This window comes from Agaricus bisporus (genome assembly GCF_000300575.1).
Source record: "Agaricus bisporus var. bisporus H97 unplaced genomic scaffold AGABI2scaffold_1, whole genome shotgun sequence".
Taxonomy (NCBI): Eukaryota; Fungi; Basidiomycota; class Agaricomycetes; order Agaricales; family Agaricaceae; genus Agaricus; species Agaricus bisporus.
The window spans coordinates 1,251,929-1,272,428 of record NW_006267344.1 but is presented as its reverse complement, the minus strand read 5'-3'; the positions used below and the strand labels follow the sequence as shown (position 1 = coordinate 1,272,428).

Below are 20,500 nucleotides of genomic sequence, written 5' to 3'. Positions count from 1 at the left end.
CCATAAACCCTAGGAGTTTATGGTGATTTATTTCAGAACAATTTTTAAATAAAACTCAGAAAGATCTCCGACGCCAAATTTCATGTTTATTTTGAGATTATGTTAGGATAAGTTACAGGTTATTTTTTTAATCACTTTAGTTGTTTGTTATAACTGGGCTGACTAAAATACGACTACAAATAGGCTAGAAAAAAATCTTGTACAAAAAGCCGAATTTATTGTAAAATAAAATTACTAGATATCTAGAAAACACGCTAAGGATTTATTTTAACCGTTTTCTGACGGTAGTTTGAATTTATGAAGAACTTAATCGCAAGCGTAGGACATCAGCAAAACGGTTCAAACCTTTTAGCCATTTTAAGCAGGTTAAATAATCAAGGATGTATTGCAAGGTGCTGAAACAATTTTTTCTGCCTGGTAATTTAATCAAATAATTAAGTATGCCTTGTTGATGTTGTAAACAATTTATTCAACCTTGTGTTTTGTAATAAACAAATTCTCCGGGATTAAGGTCCAGGCTATCCTTGTGCCCACGTTTTATAGCCTTGAAATCTTTTTATTGGTCTTTTTAATTTGATCAGATAATTTGAAGTACCTTAGGAATGGTCGAAATCTTCTTTTAGTCATTTTAAGCAGGTTAAACAATCAAGGATGTATTGCAAGGTGCTGAAACGATTGTTTCTGCCTGGTAATTTAATCAAATAATTAAGTATGCCTTGTTGATGTTGTAAACAATTTATTCGACCTCGTGTTTGTTAAGAAAACAAATTCTCCGGGAATAGAGGTCCAGGCTATCCTTGTGCCCGCATTTTATGACCTTGAAATCTTCTTATTGGTTGTTTTAATTTGATCAGATAATTTGAAGTACCTTAGGAATGGTCGAAACTTTTTTTAAAACTAATATTTCCTAGAAAAAGCTTATTACGAGTCCTTAAGACTCGTCCTTTACCCTGCAGCGCAAAGAGATGTTTATGGTAATATTTATGGTAATAAGTTATGTTTCTGTATTTGCTTCTATTTAATAAAGGACTTGTATTATGCCGGGCACGGCCGCGGCCACAGGTCGATTCTCTGGAATGTGGGCTCAATAGAGATCGAAAAATTGATTTCAACCAAAGTAAAACAGCTAACAACGCGGCACTGCAAACGGAGTGCAACCTAGTAAAGGCCCCACAAAAGAACTGCGCTGCGCTAATTCAGCGATCCATACCCGTCAATCTCTGGTGCACCACTATCCCATTGACCTTCGCCGTCTTCATGCATTCCATCCTCACGGAACTCCTCGTCACTAGCAGCATATTCTTCCTTGCCATTCTCGTACCCATATTCATCGCATTCCATAGGGTCAGGTCCACCAAACCCGTCTGCACCGAGCTCCTCTTCCGTGGTGCTAGTGGACTCGGCGAGGTCCTCCCAAGCTTCTCGCTCCAGCTGATCCTGAGAAACAAAAGATGCCGCGTCAGTTGGAGGAGCTAGGGCTCCATGCCCGATGCCCCCTCCTTGGTATCGCATAAACATGTCTCGGTCCACAAAGCTATGCATGGTAAATTTGCAACCATAATGGTGTGAAGAAGCACCACCTACATATTTGCGCAGTGATATCTCCAATCCCTAGGCTCGTCTGAATCTAGATAAATGATTGAAGGGCCAAGCTGGTTAGAGAAGCCAGAGGCAAAAGCTGGTATTAAATGGCACCCCCGCAAAACATCATTTGGATCGACGAAGCCAAACTGAGATTCGCTGGCAAACTCTAGTCGGGGGAGCCGCTTTCTGCCTAGGCCAAACGGGTAGTTGGCAGCGAGAATAAACCACCGGACCCAAAGGAAATCCATTTGTTTAGTCTGAACCTCGCGCAGAGAGCCGCGCGCCTTGTGCCATCGAATGTCGGCATGAAAGATACCGAGTGTACGGGCATACAGATATGGATGGGAAGAGGAAAAAGAATTGTCACTTAGATTGTCAGGCTGGCTAGTATTATCGGCAAGGATCAAGATATCCGGGTGGCTACGGGGATTGATCGAATCTTGAGAGCGCTGAAGGTCGTATGAAGTATAATTGATCCGCAAGTATTTATGCTGGTAGACCCGGTTGGCAGAGAATTGGAGAGCGTTGAGCTCAGCAGTTGAGAACTCTCGAGTCCCAGGAGTTACCCCTTCCAATCGCTCGAGTAAATGCTTTTTCAATTTTGGAAGGAAATCCTAGAAAGCGTTGCAGCTGGTTGGGTGGCCGTATGAGCAAGGGTGGTAGAGAACTCGCCTGTACTGCAGGATCACCCGTGTTTTGGCCAAGCCACGACGTTACATTGATAGGAAATGAACGAGACCTCGACATATCATAATGGGCATTTGGTTGGGTTGGTGCTAGAGGCTCCGATGCAGCAAATGGGAGGTGGATAGTGTTGCCTTTTTGCTTTGGTCTTGGTTGGCTTGCTCGATCTGCCTCTTCCATCTGGCGAAGAAGCTGCTCGCGCCGCTCGTGCTTAGTGATTTGGAGCACAAACCCCGACCGCTTATTGGTTCGGACGTAGAATTTCTTGACCCGTCGATGCTCTAATTCTCCCTATTGAAATTCTGGTCAGTGATATCCTAGCTGAGCTGGAGCGCGCTTGCTCACAATTTGAGTAGAAAACCCATCCGAAGTTCCGAACAGCCATATACTTGCTGCATAGTCGCCAAGTGCGTGCAACTTGTACGTCGAAAGGTTGAAACTTCTGAAACCTCGGTCTTTACCTGGCAATGAACTTGCACCGACCAACTTAGCCTTCTGGTGCCCTCGGGTTGCTTCTTGACGCGGCAATTCTTCGGTATAATAGTGGGAGCAGGTGCCATCGCGAAACTTTCGGAGATGCTCCCCGAGTTCTACTGTTGCATCGTCTAAGAGCTTAAGGGTCGTCTCTGTATGCAGCCTGAGTTTGGCCAGGGCGTGCCACTTCGCATGAATGAAAAGGAGGTCGAGGATGGTTGCATCGTGAGGTGCTGGAAGCAATGATTCAAACACTGGTATGGCGCACTACACGGCCAAAAGTTAAGTAAACAGATTGATAGCTTTTGACTAGTGGCAAGCACCTGGAGCAGATCTTCAAAATCGCGAGCAGCAAGCTTTTTCATACCAGACGCATCTTCGCTGAAGAGCCGAATTGTCCCATCGCCAAAAGTGGGCACTTGCCGGTATCTGCTCTGGCCAATCAACCGGAGCTATTTCCCTAGCAGTGGACCCCCGCTCACCTACGGTTGAGCTCTTGAATAGGCCCGTCACCATTCGCTCGCAAGATTCGAACAAGATGGGTGAAAGTTGCTTTCCAGGTCCCTAATTCAAACTCGTGCAGGAGATCCGGGACGAACATCTTGTGAAAATCGAAGCCGTGTTGCGAAAGCCGGGTAGAAAATGCATTCTGCCAGAAAACAGATGGATAAGTGAATAATATGTCAAACAGAGCATATGGAATGCTTACCCGGGTGGGAACCATCGACAGAGGCTGGAGTATCTTCTCAACAGCTGTGCTTCCGGGGCCCTTTCCTCCAAAGATGACCTTCCTGGCTTTGTTGACTAATTTCTGGCGAACAAGATTGTCAATTCGCGCCTCCTTCCGCCGGCTGCTGTCATCTGGTGAGCCTAAACCACTAATTTGTTGCTTCTTTATCTTGCAGCGAGGACACGGACAGCCACCAAGGAACCGGATGGTTGCAAGCAAAACTCTAGAGGAGAGCTGAGCAGGTAATCAATTGAGCACGGGAGGCTTACTTTTCTGGGTAGTCCGCCGAATAAGTAAAAAGCCGGGGAAATAGCCGGCGCCTGACCCCACCCCCGCACATGACAATAACCCCATGAACGTAGGCATAGCAAAATTCTTCGTCGAGCAGTAATAACCATATGGCATGTATGAGCTCTCGCTTTAAGTGAGTGACCAGGGAGGGGGATGCAGACACCCCTCCTGATGCGGCCCGATACCAATCTTGAAAGCTGTCGGGAAGCTAATGCAGCTTAAGTGCGAAATAGGGTCAGGAAAAACGAGATGAACCGTGGGCATGTATGCAAGATGGTGGGCAGCAAAACTTGTGGGCTTCGCGCGGGAATATTTTGACTGGTTTCCCAAGTAGCAGTAAATTGGCCAGAGCGAAGCGGTCCCGAAGTTAGCCATGTGGGTCGAGTCTGACCAAAACATGAGGGCGGCGACGGCTACCTCGAGATTGCAGCCAGGCTCCCGGGGCTTTTGTTGAAGCTTTGTGTGCTCTTCAATGAAAGCATCAGAATTATAGAGCTCGGTGATCACTCGCTCGGGGGTCCCTCCAACCGGTTTCTTCCAGAAGAGTTTGAAGGGAAAATAGTGAAATGATTCAGCGATAGGGTCTTCGAACGCACTCTTTATAATGGCGATGAGACTGCGGTAGTGCACCCTGGTGACCTCGAATAACGGGGCATCCTCCTCTGACTTGTACTTCTGGCCTGCCACCGGAACTCTCAACTTCACCGACCCTGATTTCCAGCCATTGGAGGAAGGGAATGCAGCCCTTTCATCCCTACCATGTACTTCTGCGGCTTCATCTAGTTCTCGCACCACTCTGGTTGCACTAAAATCGCGAAGGTCGCCTTGGCTGTAATCGGGAGATAGCAAAACATCCTTGACAAGCTTGCCAAGATCTGCCAAGCTTTTGGTCGTCGAGCCGGAATAATACCACTGGAGGAGCATTTTGACAGTCTTATTCAAGGCAGGGAAGATCCCAGCTTTATCGTGTCCGGATCCACTGGGTCCAATAGGCTGGCTTGGCGAGTTGTGAACGGCGAGACCAGGCGACTGGTAGCAGTCTTCAATAGTCCGAGCATCCTCTGGATCGCTACCTGGAAATTTAGTGTATTGACGAAACAGGCCAAAGGAATTCGGCTCTGTATTGGAGAGGGAAGGAGTGGAAGGAGGGTCAGGATCAAGCGGGGGAGGTGAGGGGGAAGGTAAATGAACCGGAGGAGGAAAATGGGGTAGTGGGGTTGGGAGGGACGGTAGCATATCCTGAAAGCGGCGTGGTAATTTGACTTGTCGGCCGCGGCGGGTAGTGTGGCTATACTGGGGTAGCGGATCCTCAGGCAGTGGCTAATCCAACTTGCTAAACAAAAAACATGCGCAGAAATATTACTTCAAACTCACTTCGAGATTAGGAGCCTCCAGCTCCGGAACCTGAGGAGCTTCAACGCTGGTTTCTGCACCACCAACTGCAGCGTGGCGAATCTGCTTCTGCGCCGATGGTCCATCTCCTCCTAAACCGGCCTCACCGTCGGCTGGTCTCTTCCTTGAGAATGCAGCACTGCTAGGTAAGGTCTCCAAACCCTTCTTGTACTGCTTGTAGTCGCGGCATCCCCTTCTGTGGTTAGATAAGCTATTACCATTGTTGAATTCCTTGCCGCACCCGAGGCACGCGTGATTCATGGAGATGGTTGCCGAAGGAGAGGAAGCTACCTTTTCTGGTAATAAGCGCTACCGGTTCAACCCGGTATCTCAGGGATGGGTGAATAAACCTGGTAACTTAGTCACGGTATGGTTGCGGAGAAATAAGTGCTTGAGTTATATAGAGAAAATATATGTTATAGATACCATGGAGAAGGTAGAGCAAAGTAAACATTTGGCCTTTAGGATACACAGAGTTTGAGCCGGAAGACTGGTCCAAACCTTTGATCTGTTTCCGCAGCATCTCCCCATTTCTGCGCGCGCGGGGCGTTCCTGATGCAGCGAGGGGAGCGGAATTCGAGTAGCTCGACCGGGGTGTATCGGGCGCGTTCGAGCGACTCCACGGTGAGACGAGGAAAGCGAGAGCGAATGCGGTATCACGGCCTAAACACATTTAGCCTAGTAATCTCTCTAGCGAAGGTAGCTTTGACATAATATAAGCCTAGCTACAGCATAGAAAACCCTTCGCTACATAGAATGACTGAGAAGTGTAACCATAGGATATCTAAAGGAAGGACACTCGATTTACGCGAGCTCGCATGACAGCCATAGCTGGGGTCCCCGTAGGGAAAACTGTACCGATGGGAGAAATATGACCTTACCAATTGGAACATCAACCATTGGTCTATACGCGAAGCGAATACAACGTGTAGCTACGACGCATAAGTACTATTAATTATATTCGCGAACACGGCAAGGTGAAGGGACTTAGTCGCTACGACGGTCTGCTTACGTACCCTATGTCGCGAATAGGAAGTCCCATCATTTAACGAATTCGGACAAAGTACGCGAAGTGCCATCAAATACGAGTTCCCTTTTTGGTTATACCCGAAGTGTAGCTACGATCGTAACTAAAAATATGAAAGAGAGCTAGGAGCTACTAGGAGGAACAGAGATAGGTCAGCAGTTAGTGAAAGATTGCCCAGAAAGAGTAACCGTTAATCAGCGGATTACATGATCTCACGAAAGCTACTCCTAAAACGGGTGGTATGACTCGGAGGCTTAGTAGCTACAATAGAAAAGATGAGCAAGCTACGATATAAATACCAGAGTCTTAGTAAACGTAGCGTACCTGAACCAAAATAGCTTAGAGAACCATTAGTATAAAAAGCCTGTAGTTAGTGAGCGAAGAGGCAAGGAAATTGACCTGCCGAAGCTCTGCAATTGTATTTCGCTACTCAGTGAATCCTATTTGTGGTGTTATCTGTGAACTTTTCCTTCGGACGCTAAGTCCAAACTGAGAATCATACGAACTTGAGAGAATTGTAATCGAAAACCAGAGAGGATTATTATCGAGACCTTGAGCTACAACTCGTTGACAGTGTGTGATAGCTTCGTGTTAGCTACTTGGATATCGCAGCTTGCATCACTTTGGTAGTGGTGAAAGTCGGTGGCCTTGTAGTTTGTTGGTATAAGTCGGTAGCTTCTCGCTAAGTCGATATCGCAGCTTATATCTACCCACATTGTTTGGTACGCGTCGCCTGCCTTAGCACAGCAGCGTAGTTGAACTTCGTCGTGAACAGTCCTTCTCGAACCCCTAGATTCCTTACTCCTCGAGTAGCTACAATTGAAAAAGACCTTAAAACCCGAAAACAATCTAAAACTTTCAAAACTTCACAAAACATATCTGTCTCCTTCTTGACTTCTGATTTAATTCTCCCACGAACTTATAAACTGAGAACAGTTTGTGCGTTAGTGAAACCCTTTTACATTTTTACTTCCGTAACTACTGTCACCTCTACAGCGGTGGGGTTGGTTGGTTCGATTTGGGTCGAGTCGAGAAGCCGGGGGCAGGCGGTGGCGGGGATTGCAGGGATGGAGGCTCTGGAACTGGACTTTTCGCAGTGGACGCGACCAGTGCTGCCCGTTGCGATACCATGGCGCTTGGGTAACTGGGGTATGAATCCCTGTCGCTACTGAAAATGCGTCTGATAGCACCTCCAAAACTGGGTAGAGTCTTGTTACCAACAACGATCTCCCAATCCAGATAACCGTGCACCTCCCTTTCCATCTGGTTCACTTCCCGGAGACTAAACGCACCCTGCCCCACAACCACCCGCGACTTGTTAGAGTAGGTGCCACCACAAGTGGCCTTGGAAGCGGTCATGAAAGCGGATACAAACAAGCGGTGTCCGGGCGGCCCGTGCGCAGCCGGAAAACGGGCTTAAGTCGCTGTAATAGTACGGGGGTGGGATATGCAACGGATGGGTGGAGTTTTGTTCGATGAAGGGCGCGCACAATAAAGTAAGGCGGTTTTCCGCGGGTGGGGGTTGCACAAGATGCGGGAGGACTTTCTGGGCATGCAAACAGATGGGTGGTGAACCGTGCACTGAACTGGGCAATCTATTCGTGTCCGTAGTAAGGATCTCTATTGGTTGGATTAGTAGGCGTCTGGAAACGTTGAGTACTGATCCAACTTACCGCTGGACTAAGCAAATTATTATGTGGTCCTGCCCTGGGAGCTCCAATAGACGCTGCAGAAATTGAGGTTGCTTGTCTTTGCGACCGTTTCGGTTGGAAGGGGGAAATGGAGGTTATCGAGCGCGCACAGAGGCAGGATACTAACAAAGGAAGCCAGGACGCGGGGTTGAGACAGGAAACGAAACTATGCTGATATGTAAAGAAGCCAGGGGGATTTAGCGCGATGAAGGGCGTACATGGTAAAGTAAGGAAGTTCTCCGCGGGTGGAGATTGCACCGGATGATTTCTGATGAAGCGAGAAAAGCACAGGTTGAGTAAGTCGAGGGGTATGCACTGGACGTATTTGAGTGACTCCAGGGTGAAGAAGAGGAGATAGAAGATGAATGGGATGAAGAAAGGGTGGACATGGATTGGGTAGAAAATACACGTGGCAATCGTGATGAAGCAGGGGAAGCAGAGTTTGTGTAACTCGAGGGGGATGAAATGAGCGTATTTGAGCGACTTTGAGGTGAAGAGGAGATAAGTGGTGAATGGGATGGAGATGAATGGGTTGGATGCGGATCGGGTAGACAACGCGCGTGGCGATCCTGATGAAGCGGGGAAGCAGAGTTTGAGTAACTTGAGGCGAGTGTACAGGGTGCGTTTCAGCAACTTCGAGGTTAAAAAGAGGAACTAGATGGTGAGCGAATGGAGATTGACGGTTGTATTTGGGTTGGGTAGAGTACCTAGTGAGGCACAGGCGATGTCAAAAGAGAAGGTTCTGGCACCGGCCTGTTCGAAGTGGAAGGAAACCATTTCATGTCCGGAACCATAGCATTTCGGAGCGTAGTTCACCAACATAAGAGACGACTCTGAAGTGGAGAAGATTATTTCGTGTGGGAGTGTTAGACAAGATCTGAACGCGTGTGTACGGATGTTTTGTCGATAAGGTATCTACCGGTGACATATTCAAACACGCGGTAACGGGCTGGCAGCTGCGCTGCACGTCCGATCACCATTGCGAGCAACTTAGAAACCGGGTTGAGCATCCAGGAAAAATCGATATTCAGGTGCCACCAAAATACAGCCGTTGGAATGCGGAAAGGCCTGGTGCGATTTACGAGCTGATACTACTAATACATGGGATCTAAACTTCTGTGGCTTCGCTATGGAGAAAGTCTGCAACGGATTGGGCCCAGGTTGCCAGGCTCTCTGGAGTCCAAGCTCCCTTTCCTTCAGCATGGTTGTGATCACCGAGAGTCTTGGAAGAGAGTCTCGACCCTCTCGACCCGGAGTTCTTGCGTTTCCTCGCCGCCTTATTAGAGCCCGGAGAGGGCGAATGGTCCCGGCGCCGCTTTCCAACGCATAGCCGCCGCGGGTTTGTCCTGGTCGACCCCGCGCCGCTACCGCCACCACCACCACCACCGCCGTCGCCACCACCACCGCCGCCGCCACCGCCGCCGCCATCGCCACCGGCATCGCCATCGCCGCCCCCGTCGCCGTCACCATCTTCATCTTCGCATCCACTGGGATCTGTTTCACTCTTGAACGACGGCGATCGCATTGCCGCCTCTTCTCCTGCAGCGGTCCAAGCAGCATACAGGCTCCTTGAACCGGTGATATTTGGCCAGTACTCTTTCAGTCTGGTTTCGAGGCCTTGCCACTGTTCACTGCTGATGGCCCCCGAGTTTAGATACCTGCCAAGTTCACAAATGGCAAACTTGGGATGGATGTGGCAGCGCACAGGCGGGAAGTCCGCGAAAGGGAATGAGTAAACGCTAACGCTGGGATTGTCTGAATTGGGTTCGTCTTTTAGTCTAAGAATCTTCATGTGCGCCGGGTCCTCAACTATGAAAGGGATGACCTTGTACTCAAAGCCTTCCGGGCAGACCTGGCAGAGTAGCGTTAGTAGGATCTATGGTACGGCAGTAAAGACGCGCGCATCTATCTCTGGGAAATGGCTGCGGTTCAGGTTTCGATCTACTTGTAATTCTGCCAGATATTTATTGATGACGGATAGAGGAGGCAGCAGTTTCCAAGAACCCTTATCATGGAGATAGTGCCAGGACGCTCCTGCTGTTAGAAACTGAGTATCTCAGGAGGGAATAAGCACACAAATGGGCGCACCTAAGAATATGTTGTATCTAGTATCGAGGTTCAAGGTTCGGTGGCGCATATTCCACGACCACTCTATGCACGTCATCTACAAAAGGGCAGAGGCAAGTTAACTAATATCCGGGGAATGCGGAAGGGATAGACGCTCGCGAATTTTCCGTTTCTGGTCATGCTACGAGGAATGACGTGGCAGTATTCGACTGCGAGTGACTTGGGTATATTTCCAATCAAGCAGCTGCCACCGTTGATTTGTGCATCCGCTGCATCGACACGGGCTCGAGTAGCATTGCTGGGAGACTTTGTTTTCATTCGACTGCTGGGTGTCGTATTTGCTGTTGTAGAAGTGGCCGGTACATTGCTACTTGCAGGCGCGGAGCTTGTAGTGGGGTCACTACCGACTGGCATGGCTATGCAATCCTGGGTATGGAAAGTCCAGATATATATACTCAAGTTGTTGTTTATTTTTGAGATTGGCACCTGATTGGCATTTGATTGGCATCTGATTGGCACCTGGTGGTTCGCACTATTGGCGAAATGGGCCGCAGCCTGCTGCAGCCCCGGCGTGCTTTTGGCCAGGCAGAGGACCAACCTTTGTTACCACCATAGTCATTACATGCCATTGTCCATAGCAAGAGCCTGCCGTTTGTTCAACGAAGGCCTTATCATTTATGGCATCCACCGTAAAAGAAACGTGACCACCATGCACGTAGTGTGGTGGTGATTGAGCGGAGGCCGGATCCGCCCGCTAACCGAATTCTTCCGCCGCTTGCCCACAAGTGCAGTACGGGCGCGCTGCTTCCTCCCACCAGCACCACTTTGTTTGCCAAAGGCGCGGTCCAGTCCTTCGGGGTATCCTGGGACATGCGGCCGGCCGGATGCAACCAAATCCTTCGCACCTCTTTTCCTTGCCGCAGTGCGGTTGCACAGGCTAGCAGCTGCGAGTGGCTGCCAGCCTCGGTTATATCCCCGGCGCGCCGGAGGCCTGGCCGCCCCACGGGGCTGCGCTCTCTTCGCCGAGTGGCGACCATGTACAATTTGTATACTACTGCCAGCACTGTTGATCCTTCCCTGAATAAAGAGATAGTTTCCACTTCCTGCCCCCTGGCCGAGCTGGTCGCGAAAGAGAGAAACGAACAAGTATATTTAAAATAACAATTAACATTGATGTAACAAAGCAGTTGGACTAAGCATTCCCCCGTCTTTCTACAAATTGAATCCATCCTGGACTGCCAACCAGTGGGCAAAAGCTCTCCCGCAAACGCGTTAGTTTCTTCTCGGCTGCAGTGGCCGTTCCAACGATCCACTCCTCCATTTCCAAATCAGGCTCGCTCTTTTCGCGGCGGTCGGAGGCAATTTTTAGCCAGGCAGGCAGCAAGCGAAGGGCTTCATGAAGGTAATCCTGGCCACGCGCCCAACCATGCCAGGCTTTTGAGCCGGCGACCTCCTCGAAAGCTCGAAGCGCATCCCTGCTGCGCTTCCACCCCGCGTAAGGCATGTAGAAGAATCCACCATGGCCGGATAAGCGGGAGAATGACAGAGAGGCGCAAATTGTCCCTGCTGGGATAGTCCATGCTGTGGGCCTTCTCCCAGAAACGACGAGAACTTCGAGCCCGTCTAAAACTTCAATTGCCTCGGCCAACCCCAACCGATGCTCAAATCCCCTGAATGGAGGCCCGTAGAGTTTTTGGTAGTTTCCTGCCGTACCAGGCCACAGCAGCCAAAGGTTTTTCCCTTGAAAGTGGCTGATGTACGCATCTGCGATCCAAGTGCAAACGCGGGGGGATGCTAAGCCCCCTCCAGGGACGACATTGAAGTCCCAGGCAGCACCTGTGCACGGGTTGACCCAAATTTCGCATTCGCCAGTTCGCGGGCTGGCCCAAGTGGGGGCGGCAGGTTGGTAGCGCTCTTCTGTTTCGGGCACGGGAATGGCCAGTATCGAGCAGAGACCAGCGAAATCTGTTGTTCCCATCATGAGGGTAGCCAACGCTACCAAAGGAGGTATGCGATCAGCACGGCACTGGCTTGGCCCGCAGAAAACCACGGAGCATTTACTTGGATCTGCCAGAAAGCCGGCGAATACATCTTCAAGTGGGGGAATCGTTCCCCACACAGCTTCATGAACTCTGGCAGCTAGTCGGCGGCCTGGGGCATCCCAGGAAGGATTGAGTTCGCCGGGGTAAGAGGCTAGAGCGCGCCAAATGCCCGCACCGGCTTCAAAGTTCTCGTTGTTGATAGCTGAGATTGATTGCCACTGCATGGAGAGGCCCACGACCCACTGGTTGGCGCAAACGGCTAAGAGCTGCGCGATCTCAGCTTCAGTTGCGAAACTGGCATCTGGTTTGGATTTTGGTTGGGGAGGCGCTTTTCCACAAAAGATCTTGCTTACCCCGGTAAAGGTCGTCCCCATCTACAATCGCCAAGTAGCGGGTTGGCTGGCTACCCCCCCTTCCGGCTTGGAGGCGAAGCAGGGCGCTGAGTGGAAATAATGCAATGGCAAGAAGAGTACCCACCTGTTTTTTGTTTTTTAGCCAGCCTGGTCGGCCCCTGCTGGTGCTCGGTTCTTCTCCGCTTCGTGGTTTTGATTGACGAATATGACCTCCACGAAAAATGCAAACAATCAAAGACGAGAGATCTTTTCTCCGGATGGACATGGGGCGTGATCCCGTCGCCTTCTCGATCCAAGTTTCGAGTGACAGAGACCCACCCTGCTTGGCCATAAAACCAGAGCAGACCAGGAAATCGGTCCATATGAGCGTTGCGTTTGTCTCTTGCGAGAATGCGATAAGCCTCTCTGGAGCGGCCATCTCCGCTAGAAAACCAGATATCTCCCAAAGCAGCCACGGCGGGGGGGGCCACATCGTTTACAAGGAATATAATATAACTCTGCTTGTCAGCGGTTTGTTCGAGCCGGGACACCAAAGTTGAGGTCGAAGCCCAGGACAAATTCGCCAAATCTAGTAACCGGGACCTAGTAAGCGTGCGGCTTCAATAGAAACAAGCCGGCAAAAACCTTGTGTGCCAGAGACAGTATGGCAACCCTCGGATGGTGGGGAGCTAGATTTACAAGGGGAGAGGGGGCTTGATAGTAGTGGTTCCATGACGAAGGGGGTTGAAGTCAAGCTGAAATCTTACGGAATAAAGTCCGCGGGCCATCCCGACCCACGCTAGTAGTACTTCCCACATAATGTTGCCCTTACTAGCATCCTAGCATCCGCGCCATATGCGCACCCCATGGAATATTGTTATTGATGCTGCTATACCCCCATGATGCCTTTGGATTTTCGTCAGCCGCCCTTATCAGGTAGAAAAATTCCAGAGCCATCCAATGTGACTCAATGTGACTCGGATTTCTCAGGTTTCCTGCTTTCATCTCCCAATTTCGTCCCGCAACACCCCATTTCCGCTCCCTCTAGCCCACAACGCCCAGCCGCTGGTTCGCATTTCTCTACAAGAGTTAAAGAAATCTTGTTGGTACCGAGCTCTCGTCCACAGTAGTAATTATCCTCCCCAAGCATTCTCTCCTTCGTCCGCTAACAAATCTTAGAAACTTCATTGCAAAGATTGAGTCGCATGGCCGTACTTTCCCGACCAGCAAAAGCCCGCATTTCAGCGGCTGCGAGTACTTCTCCCCGAATCCAGTTTCTCATCTCCAGAAACTTGAAGGAGCATCTCCTACTCGAATTCAGGAACCTAGCTGGGGAGCCCATCGACCCTTCAAAAGACCAACAGATAGAGATAGAAGTGTTTACCCACCTGAACAACCTATCCTCGACCTTGCCCCGGAGCCTCCAGAAAGCAATGGCCGAAAGAAAGGCCCGAAAGCGCCGCATGCGAAATATACACCATGATGTAGTTCGGCAGCTTGGTCTTCATTGGTCCCCCCAGAAGATCGAAGACTGGAACAACCAGCTCCCTGTGGAGCGCCTCGAGGAGCTCAAGAATCCTTATCCTCCACCCGGAAAGTTTGTGTGCGAGGACGACAACATACGGCAACTCTGGCACCGTCGGATCATGGAGGCGAAGCAGGCTGACAAGCGACTAAAGCGTTGCGAACCGCTAGTGATTGACTCGAAGGAGCTTGTCCGCACGGTCGGTGTTTCTGAGAATTTAGTCGTGCGGGACTCGTTGACGGGAGAGATTGTGCTGATGGTCGTGCGCCAGTTCTGCCGCGATATTGACATCATAGCTTGGATGGAGGACATTGTGGTGGAAGCCGTAGATATCTGTAGAAACATTCGGGTGCGCCACTTCCTACGATTCTACTGGCTGCACTAATAATCTCAGTTTTAGAAAGAGGATCCTGGCCACTTGACCATTGCTGGATTTTCGGCAGGGTCTCGAAGTAATCCTCAATTCCATTGGGCAAAAAACGTTATTCGAAAATTGGCACCTGAAGATGTGCTCGCGTTTCGCCAGCGCCAAAGCTGCGCGTTCGCTCTCTTTTGGAATATGCTTCTCAAAAGATTGCCACCAGAGATACTTGACGAATGGAGAGGATGGATAGCGAGAGAAGCGATGCCTGGCATGAATCCTCTATTTTCAGCTGGGGAAAACTCGGGCAATCGCGGGGTCTGCGAATTTCCAGTGTATAATGGAACCTGCAAGCTCAGCAGTGTCGAATACGCACCTCCATCGGGGGTAATGGCGCAGAATTACGCAAGGTATGGCCTGGTTTCTATCTTTTGGGATTGTATCAATAACTCTTTCGTGTCTCAGAGCCATTCACTGCGAGAAACAACCGCATAAATGGTCTGCCTCGTACACATTGAACAGAGACGGTTTTCAGGATGGTGACGGGGGCCATTTTTTTGTTTCTGCCTACGGCATTCGCGTCTTATGCGCTCCCGATACATTAATCGTGTGGCAGCCACGCCATTACCATGGAACGAGTCTTCAGAGGCTGGACCCATATAACAAAGATCCTTCTCTACTGCAACGCGGTATATCGTTCGTTACGTCACCGCGGCTGCCAACAATCTGGAAGCGCTACCGGGAGGAAGTGGAGAAAATTAGGGTAGAGTGCAGTACGAACGAAGAGAAGAGCGCAAAGTGGGAACAAGTGGCAGAAGCATCCGAAAGTGCTCTCCTTGATCCATTTGACGATTCCGATGAAATTTATTTCAGTGAAGGTTCAGTCGATAAATAGTGTTTTAGCTAAATTTTCTATAAATCCTTTTTAGACTCGCCGCTATCTGCAAGTGGCAGGTATATCTCCCCCTCCCCCTTCAGCCAAGGCGTCGTTTCATCCTGGTACCTGCCCCATGCTTTCTTTTATTGTATCCATCAAGGGCAATTTCCTTCTTTCCCCCTGCAAGGCTTATTTGTACCCTTGGGCTGGGTAGTAAGTATCGCACCGAACGGGCTTCAAGCTCAAGTTTGTGTAAGGTGAGTTATTACCTTCCCCCACCAGCCCTGCCGAATATGTGTCTGATCCATCAGTGGCCCCGTCCCCGTCGCACAGGCAACCGCTCGAGCAGCTGCCGTGACCCGAATGGCAGCTGCTCGTGGCACAGTCTAGAAGCATGGTAGGTCCCTGACTAATATAAGTCAGGTGCACTGGTCCCGGCAATTATCGGGGCTGCAGCCGATGCTTGGTTGGCTGCTGCTCTTGCGCGCAACTCGGTCTAGAGATGGCGAGTTTACGGTGCCCTGGCATATCGCGAAGGCATTATTCCGATCTGGCTAATCGCATTCGCCAGGTTGTTGTACCTTTTCGGAGCCAGGACCGATGCATAGTGACCTAGGGCTTCTGCCTGGTAGGCGATCCACCGATCACCTTTTCGGAGCCAGGACCGATGTGTGGTGACCTAGGGCTTCTGCCTGGTAGGCGATCTACCGATCAGTAAGTGGCCCGACTTTTGACCAGTTTTTTGCGTACTTAAACCTACTAGGCTGCCTCTGGACTTGATTTCTGACAGCGCCATGCCTTCGACCACGAGAACTGCTTTGACTCGCAACCAGATTTCCCGACGCAGTGCCTCCCCAACTGCCCCTGGCCATGACCATGGAGCCTTGAATGGTTCTCCTCAGGCCCTCTCGGGACCAACTTCTGCTGTCGCTGCTATGGTCAAGGCCATCCTTGCGAATGCAAGCCGAAAATCGGTCAAAGGTGGTGAATCGTTAAGTCTACTTCAGCTTCCAACCACTCCGATGCTAAATGCCTAGCTTGTCTATCAGAGTGCTTTTGGATCGATTTTATGACTTCGTTCGTCGGTACACTCGAGACGGCAGTCCTTTTATCCCATACGAAGGCATCTGGGGTGCTTGCAGCTACTGGTGGTATGCCGAAAACGATATCGACGGCGGGCACCTGAGAGAACCAGCGTGCGCCTCTGCCATTCTTTTTCATTATATGATTTGTGTGCTCAAACTGCTTTGACTTAGGCTCACCAGCGAGCGAGAACAGCTTTACTGAGGTGTTTTTGCAAAAATGGCCGAGGAGATTGAGCAATTTGATGACGCTATGGTAGCGATGGCAGGTTCCCAGAATGTCAGAGACTCCTTGGCTGGTCAGGTCCGTGCTCTCGTCAATACTTCAGCAGATTTAAAACCATAATTTACAGATGGCTACCCTGCAAGCAAATGCCGTTTCAGGCGATGCAAATCGCCTGAAGCTGTTGATCCTCAACCACGTCGCTGGACTCCTCCCAGACCGAACGCTCAACCCCCCTATTCAGCCGACCGACGCCAAGGATGACTGCCGAGGCCTGAACCACCCCCAACTTGCTGCCCTCGTCATACCTTTGGAACACTCGTCAAAATACAGGGAAGATCCTGACGCGCAAGTTCCCAGCTAGAGTTTTTTTTTAATTTGTGCTGACGCTTCGGCTAGAACTATAGCTGGTCTCCTTGATGGGACTCTTCGCGTCACATCTGGCTCGTTGCCTGCATTCTTATATCCTCCTGGTACGATATACAATCGGCGAAACCTGAAGATGCAGAGCTTTCGAGGGCCCTTATGGATTTTGGTAAGTAATTATCTGTGCATATATTCCTTCCGCGACTCACAAATTTACTAGGTATATAAGGCAATTTTCACTGGCCCGAGTTCAGCGACTGGTGCCGAATACAACGAACCAAAAACAAAAAAAACCCGAGCACAATGCATGGGGCTAAGTAAAGTAACCCCTGCTTCGATCGCATATGCTGTCCTCCACGTCTGCCCCATCTCACCCCATCCGAGAACATCCTGATTTATTTGTTTTTCATTAGACTCACTTTGCTCTCTCCTCGGCTAAAGAGTGGAGGGTGGCGAATACAGACACATTCAAGAAGGACCAGTTCTTTGCGAACATCGTCCTAATACTGAGCCAGCAGGGTAAGTGGCGCGATGGAGTATTCGCCTGGGCTAACGAGTAAGTCGATTGCCCATCTCCTAATATAACTGACGCTATGCTGGGCTTTAGGTCCATTTTCGGGCATTGCGATGGTGCAAGAAGTCAAACCCAGGCCTCGTTTGATGGGCCGACCGATATCGATCTTTTTCTAGCAGAAGACTCAGATGCTGGTGATGAAGGCGACACTGAAGAGCAGAGTGGTGGTGCTGGCGAGAGTATTGGGGAGTCTGCAAGGGATGAAGGTAACGCAGCGTTAGTCGCACCAAATAGATGTACTTCTCACCGAAACTATTTACAGATTTTTCTACCACATCTTCTGGGCTATCTCGCCCTCGCGAGGAAGAGGAAAGTGAAGAGGAAGAAGTAGCGAGGCCCTCAAAGCGAACTAGGGTAGGCGATAGTGGTGGGGATCGCAACCTTTGCGAGGATTAGTGCTATTCTTCGGTTCTTTTTATTGACTTTTTCATATTTTATTATTTTAAATACTCATTAAATATATCTTGGTCACTTTTATATTGCACAAACAACATTCAGATTATATGGCTGAAAAATTTGATGAGTTATTAAAGTTTTCCTTTCGACAATGGCATAGGGTCGGTGCTTATCAGCTGCACCGAAAAACATTGTAAGGCCAAGAATGCCAAACAAGGTATAACAATGATTTTCCTGACCTTATATTTTCTTAGGATTGAAGTAATAAAGATATATATGAGGCAAGAGGCTTATGCTCCAATGCTAAGAATACGAAGACGCAGCGAGGATCGAGCTGTATTGGCAGAGCAAGAAATCATTATAAAGACATTATAATACTTCTATAACGATTTATTGCTCTGTTATTACCGCTTGATCCTCGCTGCGTCTTCGTATTCTTAGCATTCGAGCATAAGCCTTTTTGCTTCGTATATATCTTTATTACTTCAAATCTAGGAAGTCCCACTTGATATAAGGCCAGAGAAATGATTATCCTCTCTTTATGGCACTCGCTTACACTGTTATTACAGCTTGATCCTCGCTATTTCTTTGTATTCTTAGCAGTGGAGCGTAAGCCTCTTGCCTCGCATATATATTTATTATTTCATTTCTAGGAAATCCCACTTGATATAAGGCCAGAGAAATGATTATCTTCTCTTTATGGTACTCGCTTACACTGTTATTACAGCTTGATCCTCGCTACTTCTTTGTATTCTTAGCATTGGAGCATAAGCCTCTTGCCTCGCATATATATTTATTATTTCATTTCTAGGAAATCCCACTTGATATAAGGTGGAAAATCATTGTTATACCTTCTTTGGCATTTTTGGGCTTACAATGTTTTTTCGGTACTGCTGATGGATTACTATAGGCGCTAAACATTATCCAAAAAAACAGCTCTATTTTTTTCTGATTAAATGACGAGTTTATAGTCAAGGGTATGGCGTTCTGAGAATGGAAAGCGCCTTGGTTCCTTCTACGCCGAAGCTTCTTCCTGAGAGTTGAAAACACATTAGACCAACGCTGACACGTCCCGTCTGGTCGCGCAGCCGGAGCGATTTGCGTTTGTGATTATGGTAGTTGTGCTATTGAGTTTTGTCGTTGTCGTGGTATTTGATAAGAGGGGTGAACGTGAATTGTTAGTTGTTCGTATCCATTGTGGTGGTGTTTGTGGATCTAAATTTGAATTAACAGGATCTGAAGATTGAGTGAACGACGAGACCAGCGGGTAGTATTGAACTTGCTTTCGTTTCTTCTTCTCCTTCGTATGGTGAGCGAGGAAAAACGACGCAGGCACAGGAACCTACTGCTTCTTGGCGAACACAGTACCTGGCGTGAACTCGCGAATGGAGAGACCGTCTGGGGGGCGTTGAGGCGGTGAGACTTGACAAAGGAAGGCGAGAAAGAAGAACACACCAGGCTTATGACGTCCGATGGGTTGATGCGGGCCTGCTGAATCTGGCTAGAGAAGGTTCATCGGAAAGCCACCACGGGCTTTTTGGCCAGTCGGTGCGCCCGTTGTCTTCCACGAGTGACACGGCTGGTGGTTCTGAGAGTGGGCCGGTGGCTCTTGGGGACGGGCGGTCTCTGGTGCGGTCTTGGCGGGGGTGGGAGCAGCAGTGAATTTGGGGCGCGCTCTGAGGGGAGGGGCGTTTGCAGCCAAACAACGCCACACCGAGCCGTGGGCATCGCTTGAAGACGCGTTCACTTTTAACGCTTCATTTCCATCTCACCAACACGTTATACACTTTATCAAACTATGGATGCTAAAAGTAAGTTTTCTAGCGTATTCTAGGAGGATTTAATCACCTACCTAGGATTTTGGACCAGCTGAAACACCTGTTACAGAGCCATTCGGCCCAATCGAGCAGGAAGCAAACTACGACGCGGACATTTCGGACAAAGACCACAGCGAGCCAGATCCTGGAAGGAGGTGGTTCAACACATGCGTAGCGGACAAATATACGCCTGCCAGAAGAGACGCTGAAAGGTTGAAGTTTGTGAGGGGGAGACGTTGCAAAGGATTTGTATTAGTGAAGGGGGACAGCGTCGACAATGATGGAACAGTTATCAACCAAAAAAGAAACCGCAATGACGAAGAGTACGCACATGATATCATGCGGGGCTACGATGCTGACGATGAAGACGATGGCGTTTTTGATTGACCGACCTGACGATGAACGGGATTCTTTTTTCTTGTAGAGAGATGGCGCTGGCGGATGGGCAGTTTCCTTGTTACTATAGATGAACGGTAGGATACAAGTACAAGTACTTGGTGTATCGAAGCCATCCAATGACACAGAGGCCACCAACATCAATTATGTGGGGGAGAAGAGCATTATTATGTGGGATGTTCGCAACCACTATCGTTACGACGAATCCGTTGACGTTGATATTCTCTCCTTACCGGTAATAGCTTTCGCTGAGAAGTAACATTCTTCATTTCACAGATGACTCTTGCCGCTTTTTTATGGCGCCACTAACCCTCGAGAAGATCAAGCATTTGCTTTTGGACGCTACGAAGGTGAGTAGATGAGAACCAAGTCGGGAAGGGTAAAACATTGCGAATTACATACCTGGGATCCTCTTCCATGACCTTTGCGGCATACCGAATCAACATACAAAAGGCCATCGCCGCACAGCACCCCATCCTCTGTCATCCAGGGAGCTAGGCCAGGCTGTTTCGATCGACCATTTCTGAACCTCGTGTTTTTTTTTTCGCGGACATTACGTTGACTTTTGC

The 20,500-nt window shown here is 49.3% G+C and overlaps 6 protein-coding genes across 6 annotated transcripts; 2 read left to right on the top strand and 4 right to left on the bottom strand.

The window, feature by feature from the left end:
- Positions 1-1,191: 1,191 nt before the first annotated feature.
- AGABI2DRAFT_62391 (hypothetical protein) lies at positions 1,192-4,999 on the bottom strand (the record flags this gene model as incomplete). The annotated part of the gene is made up of 9 exons (XM_006454152.1): positions 1,192-1,534; positions 1,585-2,198; positions 2,263-2,559; positions 2,614-3,009; positions 3,066-3,174; positions 3,225-3,391; positions 3,452-3,695; positions 3,742-3,971; positions 4,019-4,999. 9 exons carry the CDS (start codon positions 4,997-4,999, stop codon positions 1,192-1,194), a joined length of 3,381 nt encoding a protein of 1,126 aa, XP_006454215.1.
- A 2,173-nt stretch (positions 5,000-7,172) lies between these two features.
- AGABI2DRAFT_113969 (hypothetical protein) lies at positions 7,173-7,541 on the bottom strand (the record flags this gene model as incomplete). Its single annotated transcript, XM_006454151.1, has 1 exon — positions 7,173-7,541. The coding sequence occupies one exon, from the start codon at positions 7,539-7,541 to the stop codon at positions 7,173-7,175; it is 369 nt and encodes a 122-aa protein (XP_006454214.1).
- A 1,440-nt stretch (positions 7,542-8,981) lies between these two features.
- On the bottom strand, positions 8,982-10,354 carry AGABI2DRAFT_113968 (hypothetical protein; the record flags this gene model as incomplete). Its single annotated transcript, XM_006454150.1, has 4 exons — positions 8,982-9,725; positions 9,759-9,910; positions 9,962-10,037; positions 10,094-10,354. 4 exons carry the CDS (start codon positions 10,352-10,354, stop codon positions 8,982-8,984), a joined length of 1,233 nt encoding a protein of 410 aa, XP_006454213.1.
- Positions 10,355-10,472: 118 nt separating this feature from the next.
- Positions 10,473-12,807, bottom strand: AGABI2DRAFT_140272 (hypothetical protein; the record flags this gene model as incomplete). Its single annotated transcript, XM_006454149.1, has 4 exons — positions 10,473-10,538; positions 10,700-11,059; positions 11,184-12,283; positions 12,336-12,807. 4 exons carry the CDS (start codon positions 12,805-12,807, stop codon positions 10,473-10,475), a joined length of 1,998 nt encoding a protein of 665 aa, XP_006454212.1.
- Positions 12,808-13,777: 970 nt separating this feature from the next.
- On the top strand, positions 13,778-15,095 carry AGABI2DRAFT_61502 (hypothetical protein; the record flags this gene model as incomplete). The annotated part of the gene is made up of 3 exons (XM_006454148.1): positions 13,778-14,188; positions 14,240-14,610; positions 14,666-15,095. The coding sequence occupies 3 exons, from the start codon at positions 13,778-13,780 to the stop codon at positions 15,093-15,095; spliced, it is 1,212 nt and encodes a 403-aa protein (XP_006454211.1).
- Positions 15,096-16,379: 1,284 nt separating this feature from the next.
- Positions 16,380-19,922, top strand: AGABI2DRAFT_113965 (hypothetical protein; the record flags this gene model as incomplete). The annotated part of the gene is made up of 8 exons (XM_006454147.1): positions 16,380-16,463; positions 16,513-16,703; positions 16,782-16,917; positions 16,969-17,106; positions 17,162-17,304; positions 17,356-17,528; positions 17,585-17,676; positions 19,575-19,922. The coding sequence occupies 8 exons, from the start codon at positions 16,380-16,382 to the stop codon at positions 19,920-19,922; spliced, it is 1,305 nt and encodes a 434-aa protein (XP_006454210.1).
- Positions 19,923-20,500: the final 578 nt, after the last annotated feature.